Below are 25,496 nucleotides of genomic sequence, written 5' to 3'. Positions count from 1 at the left end.
TAAACCTTTCTATGTTCCTGGTAATGACCTAGTGTGATTAGAGACGGGAGCCTGGGTGCCACGTGGTTGGCCTGCCCCACCCCTTAATTTGGCTCTGCCCATGTTCCATCATTTGGAATATGCGAAGACAATCTCTCCATTTGACATGGGAGGCCTGGGCCCAGAGGGCTTGAGAGATTTGCCAAAAACCCAAAGTGACTAAGTTCCAACTCCAATCTGGAATCCAGGTCTCTTGATTCCCACATCAGCCTAACAGGGACAGACCCGCTTTTCCCTATTCCATGGGATGATAGAATGATGGCATAGCTGTGGGCTGGGCTTCTGTGGGTCGTGTGCATATCCTGATCACTTTCTGGGGAGGAAAGGGGCGTAAGCAGGGCATGGAGGCACAGTAGGGAGAGGAAGCTGTAAAGAGAGCCTCTCCCATGCCTGGCTGTTCCTGAGGGTTCTATCTGGAGTGAGGGGCACAAGGAGGGTTTTGGCACCATCGCCTTTGACAGAGAACATCAGCTCTCTCTGAGGCCACTCTGGAGAGAGGGCAATGCTCTCAAGTCTTCAGCTGTCTCAGCAGCAGCCTTTAACTCAACAGGAGGAAATTAGGGCTGTGCGCCTCTAAGATGCGTCCTTTCGTCCATTGGCCAACAGCATTTCCTAGATGAAACAGGGCTTTCAAGGGAGGCTAGAAAAAAACAAACGAATTTTCAGCTATGAGTTTGGTTTGCTGTAGTTAACAATAATTATTAAATAGGTAGGGTGAGCTAGTGCTTGTTTTCCTTATTATTAACTGTATTTGTGGGTTTTTATTAGGTTGTACCAAGCTGAGATAATTGTAAAACTATCTGCTTAAGCCGTGTGACTCTTAGGTTTCCTATTCTATTATTTTGTATTCTGAGGGTGGAGGCTTTTCATTATTCAAGGCTTATGTTAAAAACCAGTAGTCAGCAAACTTTTTCTGTAAAGGTCCAGATGGTAAATATTTTAGGCTTTTCAGGCCACATGGTCTCTGTTGGAACTACTCAACTCTGTCATTGTAGCACTAAAGCAGCCACAGACAATATGTAAATGGATGGGCATGGCTGGCCTCCAATAAAACTTTATTTACAAAAATAAGTCCTGGGATATGTTTGGCCAAGGGACTGTAGTTTGTTGACCCTTGCCATAAACGATGGAGGAATCTCTGAACTAGGAGTCTGGACTGAGGATCTGATCCCAGCTCTGCCTCAGTTTGTCCCGAGGACATCACCTCACCTCTGTGGTTATTGATTTTCTTTTTCTTTTTTCTTTTTTTTAGATGGAGTCTCGCTCTGTTGCCCAGGTTGGAGTGCAGTGGCACAATCTTGGCTCACTGCAACCTCCACTTCCCGGGTTCAAGCGATTCTCCTGCCTTGGCTTCCGAGTAGCTGGGACTACAGGCGTGCACCACCACGCCCGGCTAATTTTTTGTATTTCTAGTAGAAATGGAGTTTCACCAAGCTGGCCAGGCTACTCTCGAACTCCTGACCTCAGGTGATCTACCCACCTCGGCCTCCCAATGTGTTGGGATTACAGACATGAGCCACTGCACCTGGCCTGGTTATTGATTTCCTTTGCAATAAAACCAGGCACCAGACTAGACAGTGTCTAACATTCTGGGATTCTTTAATCTGACCCTTTAGTTTATGACTTTCTGGCATTTCTCTTTTTCTGCCTTAGTCGATGTTCAGAACCACAGGACCTCTTCAGGTCCATCGCCCCTTGCTCACATTTGGGATGGATTTGGTTTCTAAACTGCATAAAGACATTTTGTATTTCTCTGATGGCATATTTTCAGGAAGCCCCATATTAACTCTTTTTGAGTTACTGAGAGGTGGCTCTGTGATAAGAAGGTTTATTTCTGGGCTATTTGGCAGTTTGGGAAACTGAGGCACAAAGAAAAGAAATAGCTAAGATTAGCTAGCAAGTTGGTGATGCTGATAGAAACCTAGTGCCTCCAAGAAAGGAAGTGTTTAGGTTATTCTAGTTCTGGAGGCAAAACTCATTGTGAGGGGGCAATGGCACCCTTGTAAGAGGCTGACAGTGCAGTGGCCAAGAGTAAGGTTCTGAAAAGACTGTAATGTATTAACAAGGCCACATAGATCCCTAGCAAATCACTTAAGACTCTCTGTGCCTCTGTTTGCCAATCTGTAAAGTGGGGTGTGCATGGGGGTGGGTATAAAATCATGGAGTTGTATGGGAATAATACAATTACAAGTTGTATGGGGATAATACATGTAAAGTGCTTATAACAGTGCCTGGCACACATAGTAAATGCTCAAAAAATATTAGCTATGCCACTATTGCTACTATGACCAGCATCCTGGTATCCTTCTATAAATATGTTGAGGGTGTCTCTTCTTCATTAAAACATTTTTCTATTAATTTTTTTTTTGTAGAGACAGGGATCTCACTATGTTGCCCAGGCTGGTATTCAACTCCTGGCCTCAAGTGATTCTCCTGCCTTGGCCTCTGAAAGTGCTGGGATTCCAGGCATGAGCTGCTGTGCCTGGCCTTTTCTTTATTTTCATACCATATTCATTTTCAACTTTTTAATTTATTTTTTTTTTTGAGACGGTGTTTTGCTCTTGTTGCCCAGGCTGGAGTGGAATGGTGCGATCTCAGCTCACTGCAACCTCCACCTCCTGGGTTCAAGCCATTCTCCTGCCTCAGCCTCCTAAGTAGCTGGAACTACAGGCACCTGCTACCAAGCCTGGCTAATTTTTGTAGTTTTAGTAGAGATGGTTTTTCACCAAGTTGGCCAGGCTGCTTGAACTCCTGGTCTCAAGCAATCTTCCCACCTTGGACTCCCAAAGTGTTAGGATTACAGGCGTGAGCTCCTGTGCCTGGCCCGTTTTCAACTTTTGAATTGGAGACTTAGGCTGACCGCTTTGCTCCTGGCCTGTATGATAAATGACTCTTGATGAGGTGGACAAATTGGGAAAGAAGATGGTAGAGGGGAAAGGCCTGGGAAGCAAGGGAAAATGGGAACCTGGGAAAATAAGTATAGTGGGGGAAGGAAAATCAGATTCTAGATTCAGCCGAGCTCCCCAGTATTTTTTGGGATGAGAAGAAAATGAGATTTCCCTCCGGCAGTACAGAGGTTTTGGTATCCTTTGTCGTTATCCTGGGACGTAGAGGTGTTGAGGGCAGATTTAAGCATTTCTAGGGTGCACTCAAGATTTCAGTTTCAGTCGTCCTGGTTCCCAGTGTATTTTTACTTCCTGCACCAGGCAACTTAAGTTTGGGGACATAACCAGCCTCTCGGTCAGTCTGGCTTTGTTCTATTTACAAGTATGTGCCTCCAAAAACGGCAGGTCTGAGACAGTTTTCCTAGGAGGCTGCCAAGAGAGATTGGGGTGACTTTCAACCTTGTGGTGGGTGAAATGAGACTCAGTGCTTCTTTGTTTGGCTGGATGTCCCTTAGAAGGGCTGCCTGGAGATCATTTGGTGTGCAGGGCATTTGCTTCTGCAGGCTGATTTTAACCAACTCTGACAGGAGGGCAGAGGCCCCCAAGCGAGGTCAGGACCACAAATCCCATGCCAGCAGGTGCATGATGGGGAGACTGCGCCCTCTGGATGACCTTCAGTTCCCATTGATTTCCTGTCAAGCAGCATCCCCACCCCCATCCTGCCGCTGCCCCTGGCACCATCCGTGGGCCCAGGGCTCTGCAGGAGGACACGGATCAGCTCTCTGGGAAAGACCATGCAGAAGAGGTTGGTCCAGAGAGAGGCACTTTGAGGGACATGGGATGGGTATGTTGGAGACCATCTTCTGGCACCGCTAGTTTCCGGTGCCAATATCAGGCCTGGAATGTCCCTTTTGGGCATAGAAAGCAATGTCTGATGTCTTGAATGGCATCGTTTATCCACCTCACCCCAGTCTGTCTCCAGGTTTGGGGTATGTGGATGGCCATGATCAAGATTTGAGTGTGGACTGTGGACTGTGCTACTGACCTGCTGTCATTTATGGTGTGTTGGGCAGAAAGGGCCAGGAATGAGGTGGTGGCAGCTGTATGATTCTTATTCCCTGTGCTGGGGTCCTCCTGCCAGCACTGATTTCCAGCCCCCTACAAGGCCAAGATCCCGTATCATTCAAGCTGTCAGTTGCAGGTGGGCCTAGAGCTTTCATTTTTTTGTTCAGTGATATCTGTTGAGTATTTCCTATGTGCCAAGTCTTGTGTTGGGGGCTGGGAATCTGGTGAGACAAGGACCCTGCTCTCGTGGCGCTTACAATTTAGTTGTATAGAGACGATCAGTTGGCAAAGAGAAAAACTTTGATAGCGGTATTGAAAAAAATAAAGTATATGAGACAGCAAGGGGTAGGGCAGGGTTGGGGTGGGGTGGGCTACTTCCAGATAGGGTGAACCTAGGAAAACATCTCAGAGGGGCAGCCAGCTACAAGAAGATCTGGGAGAAGCATGTTGTGCCAGGTAGAGGAGACGGCATATGCAAAGGTCCTGAGGTGAGATACCCTTAGTATAGAACAGGAACAGAAAGGAGTGCAATGAGGATGGAGCCCAGCAGGGAAGGAGGCAGGGGACGGGATGATGCAGGAAAGGTGAGCCCAGCCAGCCTGGGGACCTGTAGCCATGGGAAGGAGTTTGGATTTTATTCTGAGTGCAGTGAGAAGACATTGGAGGTGTTAGTAGGAGAGAATGCCATGGCCTGATTTCCATTTTTTTTTTTTTTTTTTTTTTTTTGTTTTGAGATGGAGTCTCGCTCTGTCGCCCAGGCTGGAGTGCCATGGTGCAATCTTGGCTCACTGCAACCTCTGTCTTCCAGGTTCAAGTGATTCTCCTGCCTCAGCCTCCCAAGTAGCTGGGACTACAGGTGTCTGCCACCACGCCTGGCTAATTTTTGTATTTTTAGTAGAGATGGGATTTCACTGTGTTGGCCAGGCTGATCTCAAACTCCTGACTTCGTGACCCACCCACCTTGGCCTCCCAGAGTGCTGGGATTACAGGCGTGAGCCACCGTGCCCGGCCCTGATTTCCGTTTTTAAAAGATCACTGGGGCTGGGTGTAGTGGATCACACCTGTAATCCTAGCTGTTTGGGAGACTGAGATGGGCTGACTGCTTGAGCCCCGGAGTTCCAGACCAGGCTGGGCAACATGGCAAAACCCCATCTCTATAAAAAAACACAAAAATTAGCCAAGTATGGTGGCGTGTGTCTGTAGTCCCAGCTACTCTGAAGGCTGAGGTGGGAGGATTGCTTGAACCTGGGAGGTGGAGGCTACACTCCTCCACTGCACCACTGCAATCCAGCCTGGGCAACAGAGTAAAACCTTGTCTCAAAAAAAAAAAAATCACTTGGGCTGCTGTATAGAGAATTGACTATAGAACAACATGTTCTTTGTGGCCATGTTAAATACCAGACGATATTCCCTTTACTGGGGAGGGCAGCACCCTTTGTATTCCAGTGGGAAAGATGAGGGCTGGGGATCTGTTTGTCTAAAATTGTCTCTAATCAATAGTCTGCTTCTATAGGTGATCACATTCAGGAGGCAACATCCGAGTGCCCAGCTCATGGTGAGAGTTTCAGGAAGGACTCGGTCTGTGGACCAGGAAACTAAAAATACTTTCTCAATCAATGAAATTTCTGTGATGGATGTGTGTTTTCTTTCTAGGTATGATACACCCTAGATAAAGCAGGCTTCCCCACCACCTCACTTTTGTTGCATTCTACACATTCTTTAGCCTCCAGAGGAGAGATTTATTTGGTCACGTCTGGATGCCATTTGAAAGGCAAACCTTGGGTACAAGAAAAGCTACAGTCCTCTTCCTCCCCGGAGCATCCCCTTCCCACCTCTCCCGCCACCCCACTATTATTTACTGGAAGGAATCACAATGCTTTTATCCTGCCTCCAGTCTCTGTCCTTGGCAGCCCCTTGACTTCAAACTCGAGATGTGTATGTCATCAGAACACCCAGTGGCAGCTCAGAAATCATGGCCAGGTTCAATATAAATTTTGTCTTGCTTAGGCAGCTTTGCATAATAAGTCCCTGAAAAGTCTTCACCAGGTAGATGCTGGAAAAGGGATTTATTGGGTCTACTGGGCCTGGGCATCAGACTGAGCCACATCGAAGTCATGACGGACATTTTAGGGTTCAAGCTGTTTGTCAGACATAACTTTCCCAAGGGATACCTTTGTCCCCAGGGTGCCCTTCCTGAGATGTTTTGAAGGTCAGAGCCATCCACAGAATGACTAAGGATGTCAGATCTTCATACATTTGCCTTGACCAGGGCTTTTGGCAATTTTGTTAGGGATGAGGACTTCTGTGGGATTAGTCTGCTCTAGGTTAGTGCTGCCAGGGTAATCCATGCCAGCTGCCTGAAAGAAGTTTTCCCACAGAAACAAAACCAGCCGAGTGAAACAAAGTCTGCTAACTGGGCCGTCCAGCTCTGCCATTCAAACATGGTGGCTGAGGAGCAACACAAGGCCCCTCTCATTCATGCCCTTGTTTTAGAGGTTGGGGAGCTATCTTTAGATCAGCTAGTCTCATATTTCTCAGGATCACTGGGGAGCTGATGTCTGGATCACATCCCAAGCCTCTAGAATCAGAATTGCACAGCTTCCCACCCCTTACTGATTCTTTCACAATCCCAAGTTTGAGAGCCATTCTTTTGGAGCATGTGGTGATGGCATTCTCACTAAGCACAAGAACGGCATTTCTACCCGCGCAGAGAAGGAGCTGGTTCTCCTGGCATAGGTCTGATGTCAGCATCATTGAGAATTCAGCGAGCTTCTTGTAAAGTTCAGAGAAGGAGAATGTCAGTTCTATGGCACCTTGCAGGGTGGCATGAATTTGCACATGGAGAAATGGAAATCTCAGGAGCTGAAGTGACCTTTTTTAAGGATATGGGAAAAAACTCAATAGGATTTGAACTTGGAGGATATCTATTTTCAGATGCCTAATCCTGGGCCCTGGAGAAGTAGCCAGATAACTTCAGGCTCACCTCATGTTTCCATGGAGAAAGTTAGAACGTCCCAAGCACCTCTCAACTATGAAGCTTTCATTAGTTTGCTGAGAATGACATGATAGTTCAGTCAAGCAATCTGTCTATCACATGCTTCTACATTCCCAGCTGTGCATGGTTGGGTAGCATGCAAGCACACAGCTCTCAGTTCCTGTCTTTAAGACACTTCCAATCTAATTAAGTGAGCAGAGATAAGGAAGGTGGCAAAGACCAGCGAAAATAAAGTAAGACAGGTAAGGTAGTTCAGAGAAGCCAGAGAGCAAACCCTACTGGTAGAGATAAACTGTGAACCTTCCTGGAAGAAGCAAGTTTTCAGCTAGCCCTTGACTAGGCTAAGATCAGCCAGGACAAGGAGAGAATACAAAAATTCCAGGTGGGAGGAAGGATATAAGTAAAGTATTTTGTTGAGATTCAGGGGTAGGGCTGTCTGTTTCATGTATGCAGGGGGGTCAGAGGAGGATTCATTCATTCATTCATTCATTCACTCATTCACTCATCATTTTCCCAATGTGGCAGGCATGACCCAGCATGTACTAGGCTTTGGGAGAGAGCAGTAAACAAGCCAAATGTGGTCTCTTTGCTTAGGGCAGTCCTTGGGTGGATTGCTGGGGTCACCATGCATCAGCTGCCCTGCTCTCCTGGATGCCTGAAGCTCAGCCTTGGTGACCCAGAGGCCTTCTGTCCTGGGACAGAGGTTTGAGTGGGTCCCCGACAGCCTCAAGGATGCTGTGACAGTGAGTGTTGCATCACATGGCGAGGATCAGCCTGCTCAGGCAGAGGGTCAATCCACAAAGTGGCAGCAAGTACTGCACTTTGGGGAAGGAGAAAGGAATGGCTATTGATTACAGACATTTATGTCTGTGTGCCAGAGGTTCTAGCTTATTAAATTTTCTCAGGTCTGAAGTAGAGATCATGTTACCCATATTGCAAGTAGTAGAATTTAGGCACAGGGAGGGTAAGGACTTGCTGAGGGTTGTGTAGCTATTAAGAGGTGCAGCTGGACTCAGACACGACCAATTCCAAGTCTTTTTTCCACTTTACCCCAATACATAGTTTTTCCGGGAGCATCCCCAGCCCGGCAGAGGAACCTGGGCACCATTGGTCGCCATCTTGGGTTCTACACTGAGGAGTGAAAGACTAAACACTGAGTTTCAGGGAGAATTCCTTTTGCCAGGACGGGTAAGAGTAGGGCTATAGCGCTTGCAGTTAGGCCACCCAGTGCTGCAATGTCCCAGGTGCTGGGTGATGAGGACTGCAGGAGAGTGAATGCAGACATTCTCTCAATGTTTTTCTGAAGCTGCAGGTGGACAGCCATCCAGTTTAAATCGCCAGTCACAGACTCTGCAGACTGTGCACAAGCATGCCACATTTGCCTTCCTGCTCTAATTTAAATGCCTGCCCTAGGTGAGTGGAATGTGAGTTGTCAAATGCTATTCAATGGAGACTTACTGGGCACTTGTTATGTGCTGGGCTCTGTGCTGAACACTGCGGGTAAATCAGCAAGAAGGCCAGGCAGGTATGCAGGAGTGCTGGGCTCCACCACTCCAGGAGGTGGCCTTCACATTGACGCTGATGTGAATGGTACTTGCTGGAGTTGTTCAGCCTGAGTGTCTGTGTGCAGTGGCTCTGCAGATGTGGCCTCTGCCCTCGTGGAGTTTATAGTCTAGTAGAGAAGACAAATACTAAACACTGAATTGAGTTGAAATTGATATTATAGTGTTATTATTGTTGTCTTTGTTAGAAGAAGAAAAAATGAGGAAGGAAAGGGGATTGGAATCTCTCTCACCCATCCTCCTTAGCCCTTTTTTGGGAAACATCCGGAAACACTTCCTCAGTCATGTCCAGCTGCTGTATTAAAATGGCATAGACTGGGTAGCTTAAACCTAAAGTCCCCAACCTTTCTGGCACCAGGGACTTGTTTCATGGAAGATCATTTTTCCACTGACTAGGGTGGGGGAGGTGATGGTTTTGGGATGATTCAAATGCATTACATTTATTGTACACCTTATTTCTGTTATTATTACATTGTAATATGTAATGAAATAATTATACAACTCACTATAATGTAGAATCAGTGGGAGCTCTGAGCTTGTTTTCCTGCAACTAGACAGTCTCGTCTGGGGTTGATGGGAGACAGTGACAGATCATCAAGCATTAGATTCTCATAAGAAGCAGGCAACCTAGATCCCTCACATGTGCAATTCACAGTAGAGTTTGTGCTCCTATGAGAATCTAGTGCTGCCATTGATCTGACAGGAGGCAGAGCTCAGGCAGCAATGCTCACTTGTACCCCACAGCTCACCTCCTGCTGTGCCACCCAGTTCCTAATAGGCCATGGACTGGTACTGCTCTGTGGCCCAGGGGTTCGGGACCCCTGACTTAAATAATAATTATCTGTCACAGTTCTGGAGGCTGGGAAGTTCAAGATGAGGGTGCTAGCAGGGTCAGATTCCAGGTGAGGGTCCTCCTTATAGCTCACATACAGCTGCCTTTTTGTGTCCTCTCATGGCAGAGATTGAGAGAGTGAGAGAGCTTGCTCATGTCTCTTCCTTATATGGGCCCTAATCCCATCATGAGGGCTCCGTCCTCCTGACCTAATTACCTCCTGGATTAGGCCATTCTTGTATTGCTATAAAGAAATACCTGAGATGGGGTAATTTATAAAGAACAGAGGTTTAATTGGCTCATCGTTCTGCAGGCTGTACAGGAAGAACAGTGCTGGCATCTGCCTGGCTTCTGGGGAGCCCTCGGAAACTTACAATTATGGCAGAAGGCAAAGGGAGAGGAGGCATGTCACATGACAAAAACAGGAGCAAGAGAGTCAGCAGGGAGGCACCACACACTTTTAAATGACCAGATCTTGTAAGAACTCACTCGCTATCACAAAGACAGCACCAAGCCATGAGGGATCTGCCCCCATGATCTAAAAACCTCCCACCAGGACCCACCCCCAGAGTTGGGGATTACAATTCAACATGAGATTTGGGCAGGGGTAAATATCAAATGATATCACCTCCCAAAGGCTCCATCTCCAAACACCATCACATTCAGGGTTAGGCCTTCAACATGTGGATTTTTTCTGTGAGGAGGAATGACACAATTCAGTCTGTAACAAACACTAAACTTGGTCTTCTTTCAGGAGATGCATTAGGAACAGGACCACTTCAAGGAAAATAAAAACTTTCCCGCACCTTGCCCGATATTGCCCCGTGCGTGCCAGTTATTCTAAAAGACTAAATGGGAGACGGAGCTTTCCATGAACAGTTTCAGTTAAACATGTTTAAATGCAAATAGCAGGAAGTTAGCATATTGGTGTAGATGAGCTTTCATGTGTGTTTGTGGGCGGCTCTGGCGGTGTGAGCAGCTGAGTGAGACAGCAGGAAAACTTGGTGCCCACAGTGAGGAAGAGGCGCCGCTGGGGGAAGGAGAGCCCCCAAAATCCTGCCACAGGCAAGGGCTTCTCTTCAGCTCTGCTTATCTCTGCTTCTGTGCACAGATAGTAGTGATGGGCCAAGGTCATGTTTACATAGCAAAGAGGACTTGGGGCCACACAGGGGGAGTGGAGAGAAAGGACAACTTCCTGATAAATGAAATAACTCAGTTCCAGATGGTTTGAAGGCAAGGGGAGAGTCAAGGCCAAGTTGCTAGGGAGAGGGAGGGCAGCATAGCCTCGGCCCCCACCCCCACCCCCACCCCCACCCCCACCGCTAGGAGGATTGAGACTTGGGTGGGCAGGAGCAGGCTTCTGGCAGAAGAAGAGAAACTTGCTGTTGGACACACATTTCTGGTACGGCAGGACACCTGTCCTCAGGTCAGAGCACAGAACCAGAGAGATAGTGAAAGGGAGGAGCCCAGGTATCTGGCTGGACCTGAGAGTGATCTGAGAAATCGGAGCAAGCAGGTGTGGTCGTGAGAGCAGGAGGTTGGAGGAAGAGGAGCAGAGGGTCTTAGACGGGGTGTGATTGATAGGCTCTGAAAAATCACATTTGGAGCCTGGTTGGCAGTCACTTTGGAGAAGTCTCATGTTTCCCATTCTGAGTCTTCTTTGGCCCCCTGGAATCCATCTCCACAGATGGGCTCAAGGAGGGTTGCTGGAAGTCTCATGTAGAAACACTCAGCTCTCAGAGCTGGGATGGCTTCTCACTTCAGATGGGATCACAGAGGGACCTCCATCACTCACAAAGCCCCCTAGAACTAGGCATCCAGCACTGCTGCAACCAGAATGCTGTCTGGGGGGCCTGGGGAGCCCAGCAATTTGTTCCCCTTGCCTTTCCTATTTCTGATTGCAGCCTTGAGTAGCCTGAAGTCTGTCGATAAGAACATCATTCTACCCTGCCTTGTGCCAGCTTCCTCCAGCCTAAGACATCAATCATCCCTTGGGGATCCAGCCCCCTCAGTTTGGTGCATGCAGGTGATCGCTGGGACTGTCCCATGTGTGATCCAACCCAGGGTACACTGGTCACCACTCCACAGATGAGTCATTTGCTGCCAGCCTTTCCCTGCTCCATCTGACCCCTTTGACTTTAATGTAAATGTCACTCCTGGGATCCTATCATTGTGGGATTTTTTTTTTTTTTTTTTGGTAGAAATACCATGTTGGAAAGGACATTTGTCCTCTGCTGTTTAAATTGCTTTCTATGGGTTAGGGAGAACTAGTAGTTGATTTTTTCCTAGAGAGCATAGCAAGCCCTGTGAAGATTTTGGCTAACTAACTTTTGGAGAAGTGCTTCTTGAATTTATCAGGGAGGTTGAAGTCTCTTTTCACCTCTTATATCTTGAAAAAGGCTTTAAATTTTGGTTCCAAATCTCTGCCAACACCTGGTCTGTTTAAAAGGACTTCCCTGGAGATGATGGTAGAGGGGCTGTTGAATGTCATGTTTTTGCAGCTTCGACTTTAATACAGTTGTTCCAGTCCACAGAAAGTCTTTTCTGTTTACATAAGAGAGGTATCTTTCACACAAAGATTACATTTAGAAATATACATTTTCCCCCAGCATGCTTGTAACTAATAACATTGCATGTTATGAAAGTAGAAAGTATTTAAGATGAAATTAATTTTCGCCCAGTGTGCCACTTTGTTTGACATTCTCGATCCAGTTGGTGTGGAGCACCAGTGTTGACCAACCTCACTTTGCATTTTTAGCAAGTTCAGTTTCTTGTTCCTCTTGTCTGGATTGACGCTGTTGGAAGTGAGTTACTAGCATATTAGGACAAGTCCAATTTGGAATCCTACTGTGTAGATTTCTTTTGTATTGGTTTCCAGAAATTTATTTTGAAAATGATCATCTCCAGTAGATGAGTTTTGCTATACAATTTTTCATTTTGTTTTTTTGGGGGGCCTGATTTTATGGGTTCTCTTTTCAGCAGAATTTCTGAGGTTGGGATAATTAACATCTTTTTTTTTTTGGCAGTCTGTCAGAAGGTCCTGGGAAAACAGATTGCTGCTCTCACATTGGGCACCTCTCCGTCAAATGTTCTTGTCAGTTCTCATCGATGTAGTGTGGCTGCTTGCTGTTTCATGGGTGGGGGCTGGAGCATCCAGGACACCCTGAACAGCCTGGGTCATCTTGTCTGGGCCAAGCTGCCTGTGAAAGTTCTGTTCCACTGAGCTACATTGCCATAGCAGAAGGAAGCATTTAAGCTGGTGTGACACAAACACTTTGTAAAAAGTGCTTCTTTATTTTTGATCAATCTCATGATCCTTGTTACCAGCTTTGATTACATCAGCTTATCTGCCATTCAGTTTTATAGCATTGTAATGGGCTTTCATCTCCCCTCCCCAATTCATTTCCAGCTGTGTGACCATTACAATTTGATTACAGTTTGGTTTTACAACTGCCAGGACACTTTCTGAGCATATTATGCCTTCCTTGTGAATGTGAAGATGTTCAGAGGTGAAAAAGGAGCAAAGGGGTTTTTTTTTGTTGTTGTTGTTTGTTTTTTTTTTTTTTTGGATGCTTGTCAACAAGTAATTTCCAAATGATGCCTCAGAAACTTCCAGGGTTGTGTTTTTCCATTGTAAGATATTTGCTTTAAGCTCTTTGTTAGAACCTGACCCGTTGACTTTTTAAAAAGAGTATAGAAAAGTGCATTTAAAACTTTGCTTTCTAACAAGTGGTGATGAGAATGTGGAGTAGTTGGAACCCTTGTACACTGTTGGTAGAAATGTAAAATGGTACAGCTGCCATGAAAAACAGTATGGTGGTTCCTCAAAAAATGAAAACTAGAACTACCATATGACTCAGCAATTCTACTCCTGGGTATATACCTAAAAGAATTGAAAGCAGGTTTTTTTTTTTTTTTTTTTTTTTTTTTTGAGACAGAATCTCACTCTTTTGTCCAGGCCGGAGTGCAGTGGTGCTATCTCGGCTCACTGCAAGCTCCGCCTCCCGGGTTCACGCCATTTTCCTGCCTCAGCCTCCTGAGTAGCTGGGACTACAGGTGCCCGCCACCGCGCCTGGCTAATTTTTTGTATTTTTAAGACAGAGTCTCACCTTGTCGCCCAGGCTGGAGTACAGTGGCACAATCCCAACTCACTGCAACGTCTCCTGAGTTCAAGTGATTCTCCTGCCTCAGCTTCTTGAGTAGCTGGGATTACAGGCGTCCGCCACCATGCCCAGCTAATTTTTGTATTTTTAGTAGAGACGGGGTGTCGCCATGTTGGCCAGGCTGGTCTCGAACTCCTGACCTCAGGCGATCCACCCACCTCAGCCTCCCAAAGTGCTGAGATTACAGGCACGAGCCACTGTGCCCAGCCTGAAAGCAAGGTTTTGAAAAGATATTTGTATACTCACGTTCATAGCAGCATTATTCATAATAGCTAAAATGTGGAAGCAACCCAGATGTCCACTGACAGATGAATGGATAAGCAAAATGTGGTATATGCGTACAATGGAATATTATTCTGACTTAAAAAGGAAGGAAATTCTGACATATGCTATAACATAGGTTAACCTTGAGGATATTATGCTAAGTCAAATAAGGCAGTCACAAAAAGACAAATACTGTATGACTCCACTTTTATGAAGTACTTGGAGTAGTCAGAATCATAGAGATAGAAAGCAGAATGGTAGTTGCTGGAGACGGGGGCAGAAGAAGAATGGGGAGTTATTGTTTAATGGGTATAGAGTTTCAGTTTTGCGAGATGAAAAGAGTTCTGGGAATGGATGGTAGTCGTGGTCGTGCAACAGTATGCATGTGCTTAATGCCACTGAACTGTACACTTAAACTGTACATTTAAGATGGGAAATTTTATGTTAAGTGTATTTTACCACAATTAAGAAATTGAGGCCAGGCATGGTGGCTCACGCCTATAATCCCAGCACTCTGGGAGGCCGAGGAGGGTGGATCGCCTGAGGTCAGGAGTTTGAGACCAGCTTGACCAACATAGTGAAACCCCATCTCTACTAAAAATACAAAAAATTAGCCGAGCATGGTGGCAGGTAACTATAATCCCAGCTACTCAGGAGGCTGAGGCAGGAGAATCATTTGAACCCAGGAGGCGGAGGTTGCAGTGAGCTGAGATCGCACTGTTGCACTCCAGCCTGGGCAACGGAGTGAGACTCCATCTCAAAAAAAAAAAAAAAACCCAAAAAAACCAACACCCCAATTTTGCTTTTTTTATTCCTCTAAATATTTTGGTTAAGAAATGTTATTTTTAGAGACTTCCCCTCTCATTTTGGCTTTCTGAAATTTACATCGAACCAAAACAAAAAGACATCATAATGTTGCTTCAGAATAAACTCTTGATTCTCCCTTTTGCCCCTGTGACCTCTGTGCCTCCTTCCCTTCCTACTTCTTCTTCCCACACTCCGCTCCTTTACGCCCACTGCCCCCCGACCCCAGTAAGAGGCTGGAATTTACCTGGCATAAGTTATGTTATTACATTTTTATTTCTTTGAGGCATTTATTAGCCTGTGCCTGTGTTTTATTTGGTAGGTATTTGATCTCATTGATCATTTTAGTGCTTTGCATTTGATCAATTATATCAATGCTCTATTTTTGGTCTTTGAAAAGGACACTACCTTAAAATTGGTAGCATCATCACGTGTCCAAAAATACCAAAGAGTCAGGAACGTGAAATATACTGTGCTTAATCAGATTCTCAGTCTAGCAAACTAGAAAGTCTTTCTATTTGTTTTTTAAACTTCATGAGTTGAATTATTTGGAATCAAAATTGTTGAATTCTGTTTGTTTTCTATCAGAAAGTTATTTTTCTGTAAGTAATATGGTTTTAAAAGATTGGTGCCTGTTCCTCTACACCCCCTTCTTCCTGCAATATCCCTACTTTTATAGAATGTTTTTTCTGTCATAGTTTTTGTTTATATGGAGTGTTTCTATTCTGTTGTAATGGAAACGTTGGTATCTTTGCTGGTGATTTGGGTTCACCTAGAGTGCCTTTGCTGGTGACCTCTGAGAATAAAATGTAGCTAATATGAGTGAGGAGGTTCTAGAAGTGTGATGTCCTCTAGATTCCATGCAGAAGGTTGTTCCAGAGCTACCTCCCTTCTGGAGTGGGACCTCATGCTTCCTAGAACATGGACAGCTCTCTCTTACTGGTGATTCATCCTTGAAAGCCCATACTCTTTGTTAAAGGAGTTTCTAAGTTGCCTGGTGGATTTCGGATAGAAAATAAAATCTGGTCAAGACCTGACACTGAGTTGCATTCTGCTCATTAGCAAGGCTCTTGGTGCTCACTGCCTTGGTCTTCATAACTGGGAGGTCTTCAGGCTTTCCAGGGAAGTGTGTTTCCCTCTGGGCGTGTTTCCTTCTGGGTGTGTTTCTGTCTTCCCTGGCCTCACCCCTTCACTCTCTGACTCTGGCAGGCTCGGGGACCAGTTCTACAAGGAAGCCATTGAGCACTGCCGGAGTTACAACTCACGGCTGTGTGCAGAGCGCAGCGTGCGTCTTCCCTTCCTGGACTCACAGACTGGGGTGGCCCAGAACAACTGCTACATCTGGATGGAGAAGAGGCACCGAGGCCCAGGTGAGCCACGCCACTCCTGGGACATGTACATGTGCGGGCTCCCAGTCTGGAGGGAGGAGGACCAGAGCTTGTCTGGGAAACCAGGCAGCCTGGGTAGGATTGGGGTGGGGCAAGCTGCACATGGGCCTCTGAGATACCTTAAAGAAACTCAGCTACTTTTATGGCTCCTGGCAGGGGTTCCGAGGAATGCGACAAGGATGGCGTGGGGCATTGAAGCCATGTGGCAGGGGTGGGGTGGGGTGGGGAGTGAAAGAGCTAAAGTTGTTTATCCCAAAGAAGGCAAGACTGAGGACATGACAGCAATCTTCATCTTTTACTTTTGGGTGTTGGTTACAAGCCGGAAATCTGCCATTAGATCTGGGTGTGAGGCTTACCTTTGTCACCAAACTTCTGTCCCTCAGGTTCCTCATCTGTAAAATGTGAATAATAATAGTACTTACCACATAAGATTTCGTCTGAATTAAATGAGACAATTCATAAAAACTCGTAAATGAGTTTAGCACATAGTAAGTATGTGCTTCCAAAATGCTGGGTATTATTATTATTATTGTTATTTTATTTTATTTTTTTTGAGATGGACTCTTGCCGTGTTGCCCAGGCTGGAGTGCAGTGGTGCGATCTCGGCTTACTGCCTCCCGGGTTCAAGTGATTCTCATGCCTCAGCCTCCTGAGTCGCTGGGATTACAGGCGTGCGCCACCACACCCAGCTAATTTTTGTATTTTTAGTAGAGACGGGGTTTCGCCATGTTGGTCAGGCTGGTCTCGAACTCCTGATCTCATGATCTGCCCGCCTGGGCCTCCCAAAGTGCTGGGATTACAGGTGTGAGCCACTGTACCTGGCCTATTATTATTGATATTACTGTTATTAATACAGCTACAGTGACACTAGTCTTCTAGGTTGCAAAGAACAGAATAAAGACCTTTTTATTAGGGAGACAGCTACAGGAATGTGATTTTTCTGGCTCTGTCTGGATATGTTTTTAAAAATGTTTCATTTGGAAAAATTTCACCTTCATATAAAACTGAAGACAATAGTAAAACACATCCCCATGTAGCCCTGCTTCAACAATGTTCAACTCATGGTCAATCGTGTTTCATCTATACACACTCCTTACTTTCCTCCCTGACCTCATTTTATTTTGAAGCAAATCCACGAAAGCACGTGATTTCATCAGTAAATATTTTGTTGTGTATCTCTAAATGGTAAAGAACTTAAACAAACAAACAAACCCACAATCACTATCAGAGCTCAAAGAATTAGCAATAAGACTTTAATATCATCAAATATTTGGCCAACATTCATTTTTCCCGCAGTAGTTTAAATCAGGATCCAAATGGGAGCCCTACATTGCAATTGGTTAATGTGTCTTTTAACATCTCTGGATTTCTCTCTGTCTCTGCCTCTCTCTCTTTCCTCCTTGCATGTTACTTGTTGAAGATACTGGGTTGCTTACGCTGTAGGGTTTCCCAGAAGGATTTGGTGGTTGCATTCCCACGGTGTTATTCCTGTGAATTGGTAGTTAGGTCTAGAGATTTATTCAGGTTCCATTTTTTTTTTTGGTAAGAACAACTCCTAAGTGGTAGTGTGTACTTTCATCAAGAGGCTCATACAGTCTGCTTACCTCTTTTACTGATGTTAGCAACCCTTCATGATAATTGCCTAGATTCTTTATCCCATTAAGGGTTGCAAAAAGTTAATATTCAATCCAGGACTATCATTATATCTTCATTTGTTAGCTCTACAACTCCTATAAAGAAAAACATTCCCTCATTAAAATTTTAGTTATTGTGAGATACAGTTCACATACGAAAGGCAGGATAAATGACTTTTTTCCCCTCTATTTACCAGTTTTCAAAATAATGAGTTGGTTTCCTAGCATTCTCCAAAGACGATCAATATAATAATAATTATTTTTTTGAATACCACCAGGAACTCACAGATTTAAACATATTTGATGCATTTTAATCCAGTGTAGCTATTATTCTTATGAGGCTTATATTGCCTCATCTTTGGCCATTCAGGATTCTGGCCAGTGCTGGTGTTTGTCTTTTTTTTTTTTTTGAGATGGAATCTCACTAAGCAGTCAAGCTGGAGTGCAATGGCATGATCTCGGCTCACTGCAACCTCTGCCTCCCGGGTTCAAGCGATTCTCCTGCCTCAGCCTCCCGAGTAGCTGGGACTACAGGCACACACCACCACACCCAGCTAATTTTTGTATTTTTAGTAGAGATGGGGTTTCACCATGTGGGCCAGGATGGTCTTGATCTCTTGACCTCATGATCCACCTGCCTTGGCCTCCCAAAGTGCTGGGATTACAGGCGTGAGCCACCGTGCCCGGCCCAGTGCTGGTGTTTTGAAACAACCCCAGTAGTTTCTGATGGCCTTCTTGCCACCCTAATATTAGGATGAAATATTTCAAGCTCATCCTGTACACTTCCTCCTCTCCAGGCCTGAAATCAGCTATTTCTTGAAGAAATCCTGGCTCCTGTTTGTAGGAAATGTTACTTAAAGACCGCAGTGCTGTTCATTCCTCCTGGCTTGGTCATTGTTTCTAGGCCTTATCAGTGACTAGAACTAAGAAATAGTATTCATTTGTTTTTTTCTTTTTCTTTTTAAGAGAAAATACATTATGAAATTATGTTGATACATCCCATTCAATTCAGTTTTAAACAGTTTTTACTTAAGTATCTTAATTCTGTATCTCCTTTCTCCTACACCAAAAAATCCTAGAAATGATATTGATGTAATTATTTATTTGCTCTATTTTACACACAAACATACACACACACACACACACACAGACACTCACACACAGTATCAGAATAACAAACAATATGACTATTAACAATAAGATTACTGAAAAAGGTTTAAGATATTTTCTTTTTTTTGCAAGTCTTTTTGTCCTTAGGGTATATTCAATTAAACATGTGCAGCCAAATTACTCTCCTTTAAGGTCACTGAAATAGTTCCTCTGTGTGTTTGTGCCACTAACTCAATACACGGTTGGATTTATTTGTTTCATTTTGCTTTCACTTATCAGGGATTGCTTTTTGAGTGGGGAGGGGATTCATATAATTTCTTCTTCATTAAATCAACTTTTCATCTTGAAATAATAATTGCAATTGCAACTATATTTGCAATTTGCAGTTGCAAATATAATAGAGAGAGATCCCCTATCTTCTTCATCCAATTTCCTCCAAGATTAATACATCTTACAGTATCAAAACCAAAAAACTGACATTGGTAAAATGTGTATGTGTAGCTCTATGCCATTTTATCACACGTCTAGATTTGTGTAACCACTTCTACAATCAAGATACAAAACTATTCTATTACCACCCAACACTCTCATTATTTAAATCCTTTTACCCTCCTCCATTTATAATATAGTTGTCTTAAACATTTCCTTTACATACATTGAAAACCGTACCAGTGTTATAATTTTTACTTCAACCATCAAACAATTTAGAAAACATAAGAGAAGCGTTTATTGTATTTACTCATATTTTTACTCCTTCGTTGTTTTTCTTACTTACTGTCATTCCAAGATTCCTTCTTTTAGCATTTACTTTCTGATGTAGTACTTTCTTTAGCCATTCTTTTAGAGTAAATCTGATGGTAACAACTTCTTAGTTTTCCTTCATTGGAGAATGTCTTGATTTCGCCATCATTCCTGGAGGATATTTTTGCTGGATATAAAATTCTGAGTTGATAGTCCTTTTATTTTAGCAGTTGAAAAAGGTTTTGCCACTTCTTTCTGATGGTTAGTGATGAGAAATCTGCTGTCATTCAAATGCTTTTTTCCCTTATAAGTAAGGTGTCATTTCTCTCTCATTGTTTTCAAGTTTTTTCTTTGTTTTTAGTTTCAGAAACGTGATTTTGATGTGTTTTGGCATAGATTTATTTGGGTTTATTCGTTTGAGTTTACTCAGCTTCTTCAACCTGTGGGTTTATGGGTTTTGTTTTTTTTTTGCCAAATTTGGGAATTTTTCAGTCATTATTTCTTTGAATACCTCTTCAGTTCCACACTCTTTCCCCTCTCCTTCTTGGACTTCAACAACACAAATGTTAGATCTTTTGTTATAGTCCCATAAGTCCCTGAGGCTGTGTTTATTTATTTTTAAAATTCTTCTCTCTGTTGCTCAGCTTGGGTGATTTCTATAGTTTTCTCTTCAAGTTCACTGCTTCTTTATTCTGTCCTCTGCCTTCTGCTGTTAAGCCAATCCATTGAGAGCTTTTTTATTTTTTGTTACAATTTTTTTCAGTTTTCAAATTTCTATTTGGTTCTTCATATTTTCTATTTCTTTGCTGAATGTGTTTTATGTGTTCATAATTGCTTGCTGAAACACTTTTAATGTTTTAAAAGTGCTGCTTTAGATCCTTGTCAGATAATTCTAACATTTTTGTTATTTTCTTTTTGGTATCTGTGTCTTTTCTCATTTGAGATTTTCCTGCTTCTTCATAAGATGAGTGGCTTTGACTGAATCTTGGACATTTTGGCTGTTACGTTATGAGACTCTAGATATTATTTAAATCTTCTATGTTAGCAGGTCTCCTTTCAAGCTATGCTAGTAGGGGAGGTGAGGTTCCCCTTATTACTGTCAGATGGGTGTGGAAATCCAGCTTCTCTACTTGGCTTCTGCTGATATCCTCTTTAACAGGGGAAGAACACCTTGTTGTTGCTGAGTGGAGGTGGGAGTTCAGGCTCCCCACTAGGCCTCCACTGGTATTATCCTACTTGGGAGGAGGAGGGCCTCTACTGATACCACAAGGCACCAGCTCTTCCCTTGGCCTTCTCTGACACCAACCCAGCAAAGCTATTGGGATGCCTGCTTGTCTTGCTAGGCTGGTCCTTTCCTGGTTCTCTGGCTAGAGAGAGCAGGATTTTCTTGAGGTCTTTTTTGGTCTTCATTTGTTGGTGTTTCCGGGTTATCAGCTTTTCTAGAATCCAGTCCAGGATATATGAGGCATAAAGGAGACCCAAGACTGGGCTGGACACAGGCTCATGCCTGTAATCCCAGCACTTTGGGAGGCCAAAGGAGGAGGATTGCTTGAGCCCAGGAGTTCGAAACTAGCCTAAGCAACACAGTGAGACCTTGTCTCTATAAAAATTTAAAAAATTATCCAGGTGTGTTGGTGCGTGCCTGTAGTCCCAGCTACTTGGGAGGCTGAGGTGGGAGGATTGCTGGAGCCCAGGAGTTAGCTAGCTAGCTAGATAGTTAGATAGATAGGGAGATAGATAAAATAATACCCAGGGAGCTCACCACCCACCCTGTTGTTTCTCGGGTCCTAAAGTCCCTAGCTGGCCTGACTGGTTCCCTTCATTTTTCAGTTATTTCTTATGTCTGTTCTATGAATAATGTCCAGGATATTTAGTTGTACTTAGTGAGAGGAATATAAAAAAGTGTATCTATTTCATCTTTTCAGAAGCAGAAGTCCCTGAGATTGCTTGTTATTAAAAAAGTTTAACAGCTTTATTGAAGTATAATTACACACAATAAATTGCACATACTTAATGTGTCCAGCTTGATAAGTTTTGATATATATTCACCTGTGGAACCATTACCACAATCAAGATAATGAACATATCCACGACTCACAAAGGTTTCCTGTGTGTTTAGAAATCTATCCTTCCTGTGCTTCTCTGTGCCTCTACCCTTATTCTTTACTCCCTCCCCAGAGAAGCCATTGATTTGCTTTCTATACTGGAAACACACACTGTGTACTCCTTTTTTTTTTTTTTTTTTTGAGATGGAGTCTCACCTTGTCGCCCAGGCTGGAGTGCAGTGGCGCAATCTCGGCTCACCGCAAGCTCTGCCTCCTGGGTTCACGCCATTCTCCTGCCTCAGACTCCCCGGCTAATTTTTTTGTATTTTTAGTAGAGATGGGGTTTCACCGTGTTAGCCAGGATGGTCTCGATCTCCTGACCTCGTGATACGCCCACCTTGGCCTCCAAAAGTGCTGGGATTACAGGCGTGAGCCACCATACCTGGCCTGTGTACTCCCTTTTTTAGGGACAAGGGCATGTCTGGCTTCTTTCACTTAGCATAATTACTAATTAATACTATATCAATAATTCCTTTTTATGCTGAGTAGTAGTCCATTGCATGGCTGTATCACAGTTAATTTATCCATTCACCTGTTGATGGACATTTGGACTTGTTTGCAGTCTTTGACTACTATAAATCAAGCCACTATGAACATTTGTGTACAAGTCTCTGAATGGACATATGCTTTCCTTTCTCCTCAAGAGGTTAACTACCTAGGAGTAGAACAACTAGATCATAAGAGAGATACATGTTTAACTTTTAAAGAAACTGCCAAGCTGTTTTCCAAAGTGGTTGTACCATTTTACATTCACTCCAGCAATCTATGAGAGTTCCACTTCCTTCATATCCTTGCCAACACTTGGTGTGGTCAGTTTGAAAATTTTTTTAGCCATTCTAATAGATATATAGTAGTATTTCATTGCAGTTTTAACTTGCATTCCCCTAGTTAATAATGATTTTGAGCATCTTTACATGGCTTATTTGCCATCTGTAAGGGAAAATAAACTGTTTTATTCTCTATACTTTTACTCAATATTTCTGTCAGCAGATGTGTGGATGTCTTTTCCCCTACACCAAGCAATTCTCCAATTCCCTGCAGACACCAACTGGGTGTTCCACAATTTAACTCAACTTTGATACTATCTACTGTGAGATATCGTCAGATTCCACAGACTAAGGGCTCAGCCCACAGCACTGCCCCAACTTCATATGCCAATTTCAAGTCCAGGTTGTCAGCTGTGCTTCTGACCTATGGGCTATAAATGGAGGTTTCCATGACTGCCCCTCATGTTTGATCATTTGCTAGAACTCAGGGAAACAGGCCGGGCGCGGTGGCTCATGTAATCCCAGCACTTTGGGAGGCCGAGGCCGGCGGATCATGAGGTCAGAAGATTGAGACCACCCTGACTAACACGGTGAAACCCCGTCTCTACTAAAAAATACAACAACAAAAATAAGCCGGGCGTGATGGTGGGCGCCTGTAGTCCCAGCTACTCAGGAGGCTGAGGCAGGAGAATGGCGTGAACCCCGGAGGTGGAGCTTGCAGTGAGCCTAGTTCGCACCACTGCACGCCAGCCTGGGCGACAGAGCGAGATTCCGTCTCAAAAAAAAAAAAAAAGAACTCAGGAAAACAGTTTGCATACTAGACTGCCAGTTTATTATGAAGGACGTGTATCGGAAACAGCCAAATGGAAGAGGTACACAGGGCAATGTAAGGGGAAAAGAGACATGAAGCTTCCATGCCTTCGCCAGGTGAGCCACCCTCCCAGCACCCCCACATGTTCACCAACCCAAAGATCTCTGAATCTAGTCCATTTGGATTTTCATGGAAGCTTCATTATGTAGGAATGGTTGATTAAATCATTGGCCATTAGTGACTAACTCAACTACTAGTGCCTCTTTTGTTCCTGGAGGTCTAGAGGTGGGAAGTTAGAGTTGGGGCTAAAAGGTACAGCCTGCTAATCTTGTGGTTGGCTCCTCTGTTTATAATCCCCTATCCTGAGGCTATCCAGCAGGTCCCAGCCAGGGTCATCTCATTAGCATATAAAAAGACACATCACTTGGAGATGCCAGGGGTTTTAGAAACTGTATGCCAGGAAGTGGGGATTAAGACCAAAATATACATTTCTCATTATATCACAATATTACACCATCCATATATGTTCTTTGGTAAAGTTCAAATCTTTTGTCAATTTTAAAATTCAACTATTTGCTTATTATTGAATTTTGATTGTTATTTATATATTCCAGATACAATAAGTTTATCAGACCTATGCTTTGCAAATTTTTTTTTTTACAATCTGTGGTTTGTATTTTCATTAACTTAGCAGTCTCATTCAAACAGCAAAAGTTTTCAATTTTGGTGAAATCCAGTTTATCAATTTATTCTTTCATGAATTGTGCTTTTGATGTTATGTCTGAGAAATTACTACCTAATGCAAGGTCAGGGTTTCTCTTATTTTTTTTCCTAAAATTTTATAATTTTAGGTTTCACATTTAGGACTATGATTCATTTTGAGTTAATTTTGTATATGGTACAAAGTAGGGATTAGTTTATTTTCTTGCAGATGGATATTCAATTGTTTCAACATAGTTTGTTGAAAAGACTAGTCTTTCTCCACTTAATTGCCTTGTCAAAAATTAGATGTCCACATATATGTGTGTCTATTTCTGGACTCTCAGTTCTGTTTTATTGACCTATTTGTCTATCTTTACACTCTTACCACACTGTCTTGATTATTATAGTTTTATAATGCTTGAAATCAGGTGGTGTTAGCCCTCTAAATTTGTTCTTGTTTTTCTTAGTTATTTTGATTATTCTAGGTCCTTTGCACTTCTATATGGATTTTATAATCAGTCTGTCAATTTCTACAAAAAGCTGGCTAGGAGTTTGGTTGGGATTGTGTTGCATCTATAGATCCATTTGGGGAAAATTGACAATTTTCAGTACTGAGTCTTGCAACCCATGAATATGGCATATCTTTCAATTTATTAATATCTTTTTAAATTTTTCTCATCAATGATTTTTAATTTTTAGTGTGTAGATCTTTCACATTTTTGTCAGATTTATCTCTAAGCACTTAATATTTTTTGATATTATTATAAATAAATTTTTATACATTTTAATTTCTGATGTTTGCTAATATATAGAAAAACAATTAATTTTGTATATTCTTCCTATATCCTGCAACCTTGCTAAACTCATTAGTTCTAATAGCTTTCTATAGATTCTGTAGCATTTTCTATATAGTTGATTATGTGTTAGTTCACTAATAGATAACCTGAATAGTAAATAAAGAAAACTTACTTCTTTCTTTTAATATGGATAACTTTTATTTATTTTATTTGTCTCTTGCACTGGCTAGACTCTCCAATATAATATTAGGTAAAAGTGGTGAGATCGGACACCCTTATGTTGTTCCTGATCTTAAAAAGAAAGCATTTATTTATTTTTTTGTTATTAAGTATGACATTAGCTGTAGAATTTTTTGTAGATATTCTTTATCAGATTGAGGATGCTCCCTTCTATTTCTAGTTTGAGAGTTTTTTTTTTTAATCACAAATGGATATTTGATTTTGTCATCTGATTTTCTGTGTCTACTGAGATGATCATGTGGTTTTTCTTTTGTTCATGGAAGCTTCATTATGTAGGAATGGTTGATTAAATTTAATGTCTTAAATTTACATTTAACATGAATTACATTGATTGATTTCTGAATGTTAAACCAACATTACATTCCTAGGATAAACCCCACTTCGTTATGCTATTTTATCTTTTTAACATATTGTTAGATTCATGTTGCTCAAGTTTTATTAGAGTTTTTGCATCTATGTTTATGAGAGATATTAGTGTATAGTTTTCTTGTAATGTCTGTCTGGTTTGGTTGTCAGGGTGATGCTGGTCTCATATAATGAGTTGGGAAGTATTTCTTCATTTTTAGGTTTCTGAAACTTTATATAGAATTGG

At 43.1% G+C, this 25,496-nt stretch overlaps 1 protein-coding gene across 4 annotated transcripts in view; it reads left to right on the top strand.

Moving 5' to 3' along the window:
- DPF3 (double PHD fingers 3) overlaps positions 1 to 25,496 on the top strand; it is a 282,508-nt gene that overhangs the window by 110,633 nt on the left and 146,379 nt on the right. For all 4 annotated transcript variants that reach the window (XR_004030095.1, XM_030812922.1, XM_003263659.4 and 1 more), the window contains exon 2: positions 15,819 to 15,979. Coding sequence is in view for 3 of the 4 variants with exons in the window: in XM_003263659.4 (XP_003263707.1) it covers positions 15,819 to 15,979 (161 nt within the window). In the remaining variant the exon portion in view is untranslated. The remainder of the gene's footprint in view (positions 1 to 15,818; positions 15,980 to 25,496) is intronic.

Source organism: Nomascus leucogenys, chromosome 1a (assembly GCF_006542625.1).
Source record: "Nomascus leucogenys isolate Asia chromosome 1a, Asia_NLE_v1, whole genome shotgun sequence".
Taxonomy (NCBI): domain Eukaryota; kingdom Metazoa; phylum Chordata; class Mammalia; order Primates; family Hylobatidae; genus Nomascus; species Nomascus leucogenys.
This window is presented reverse-complemented; position numbering and strand designations above follow the sequence as displayed.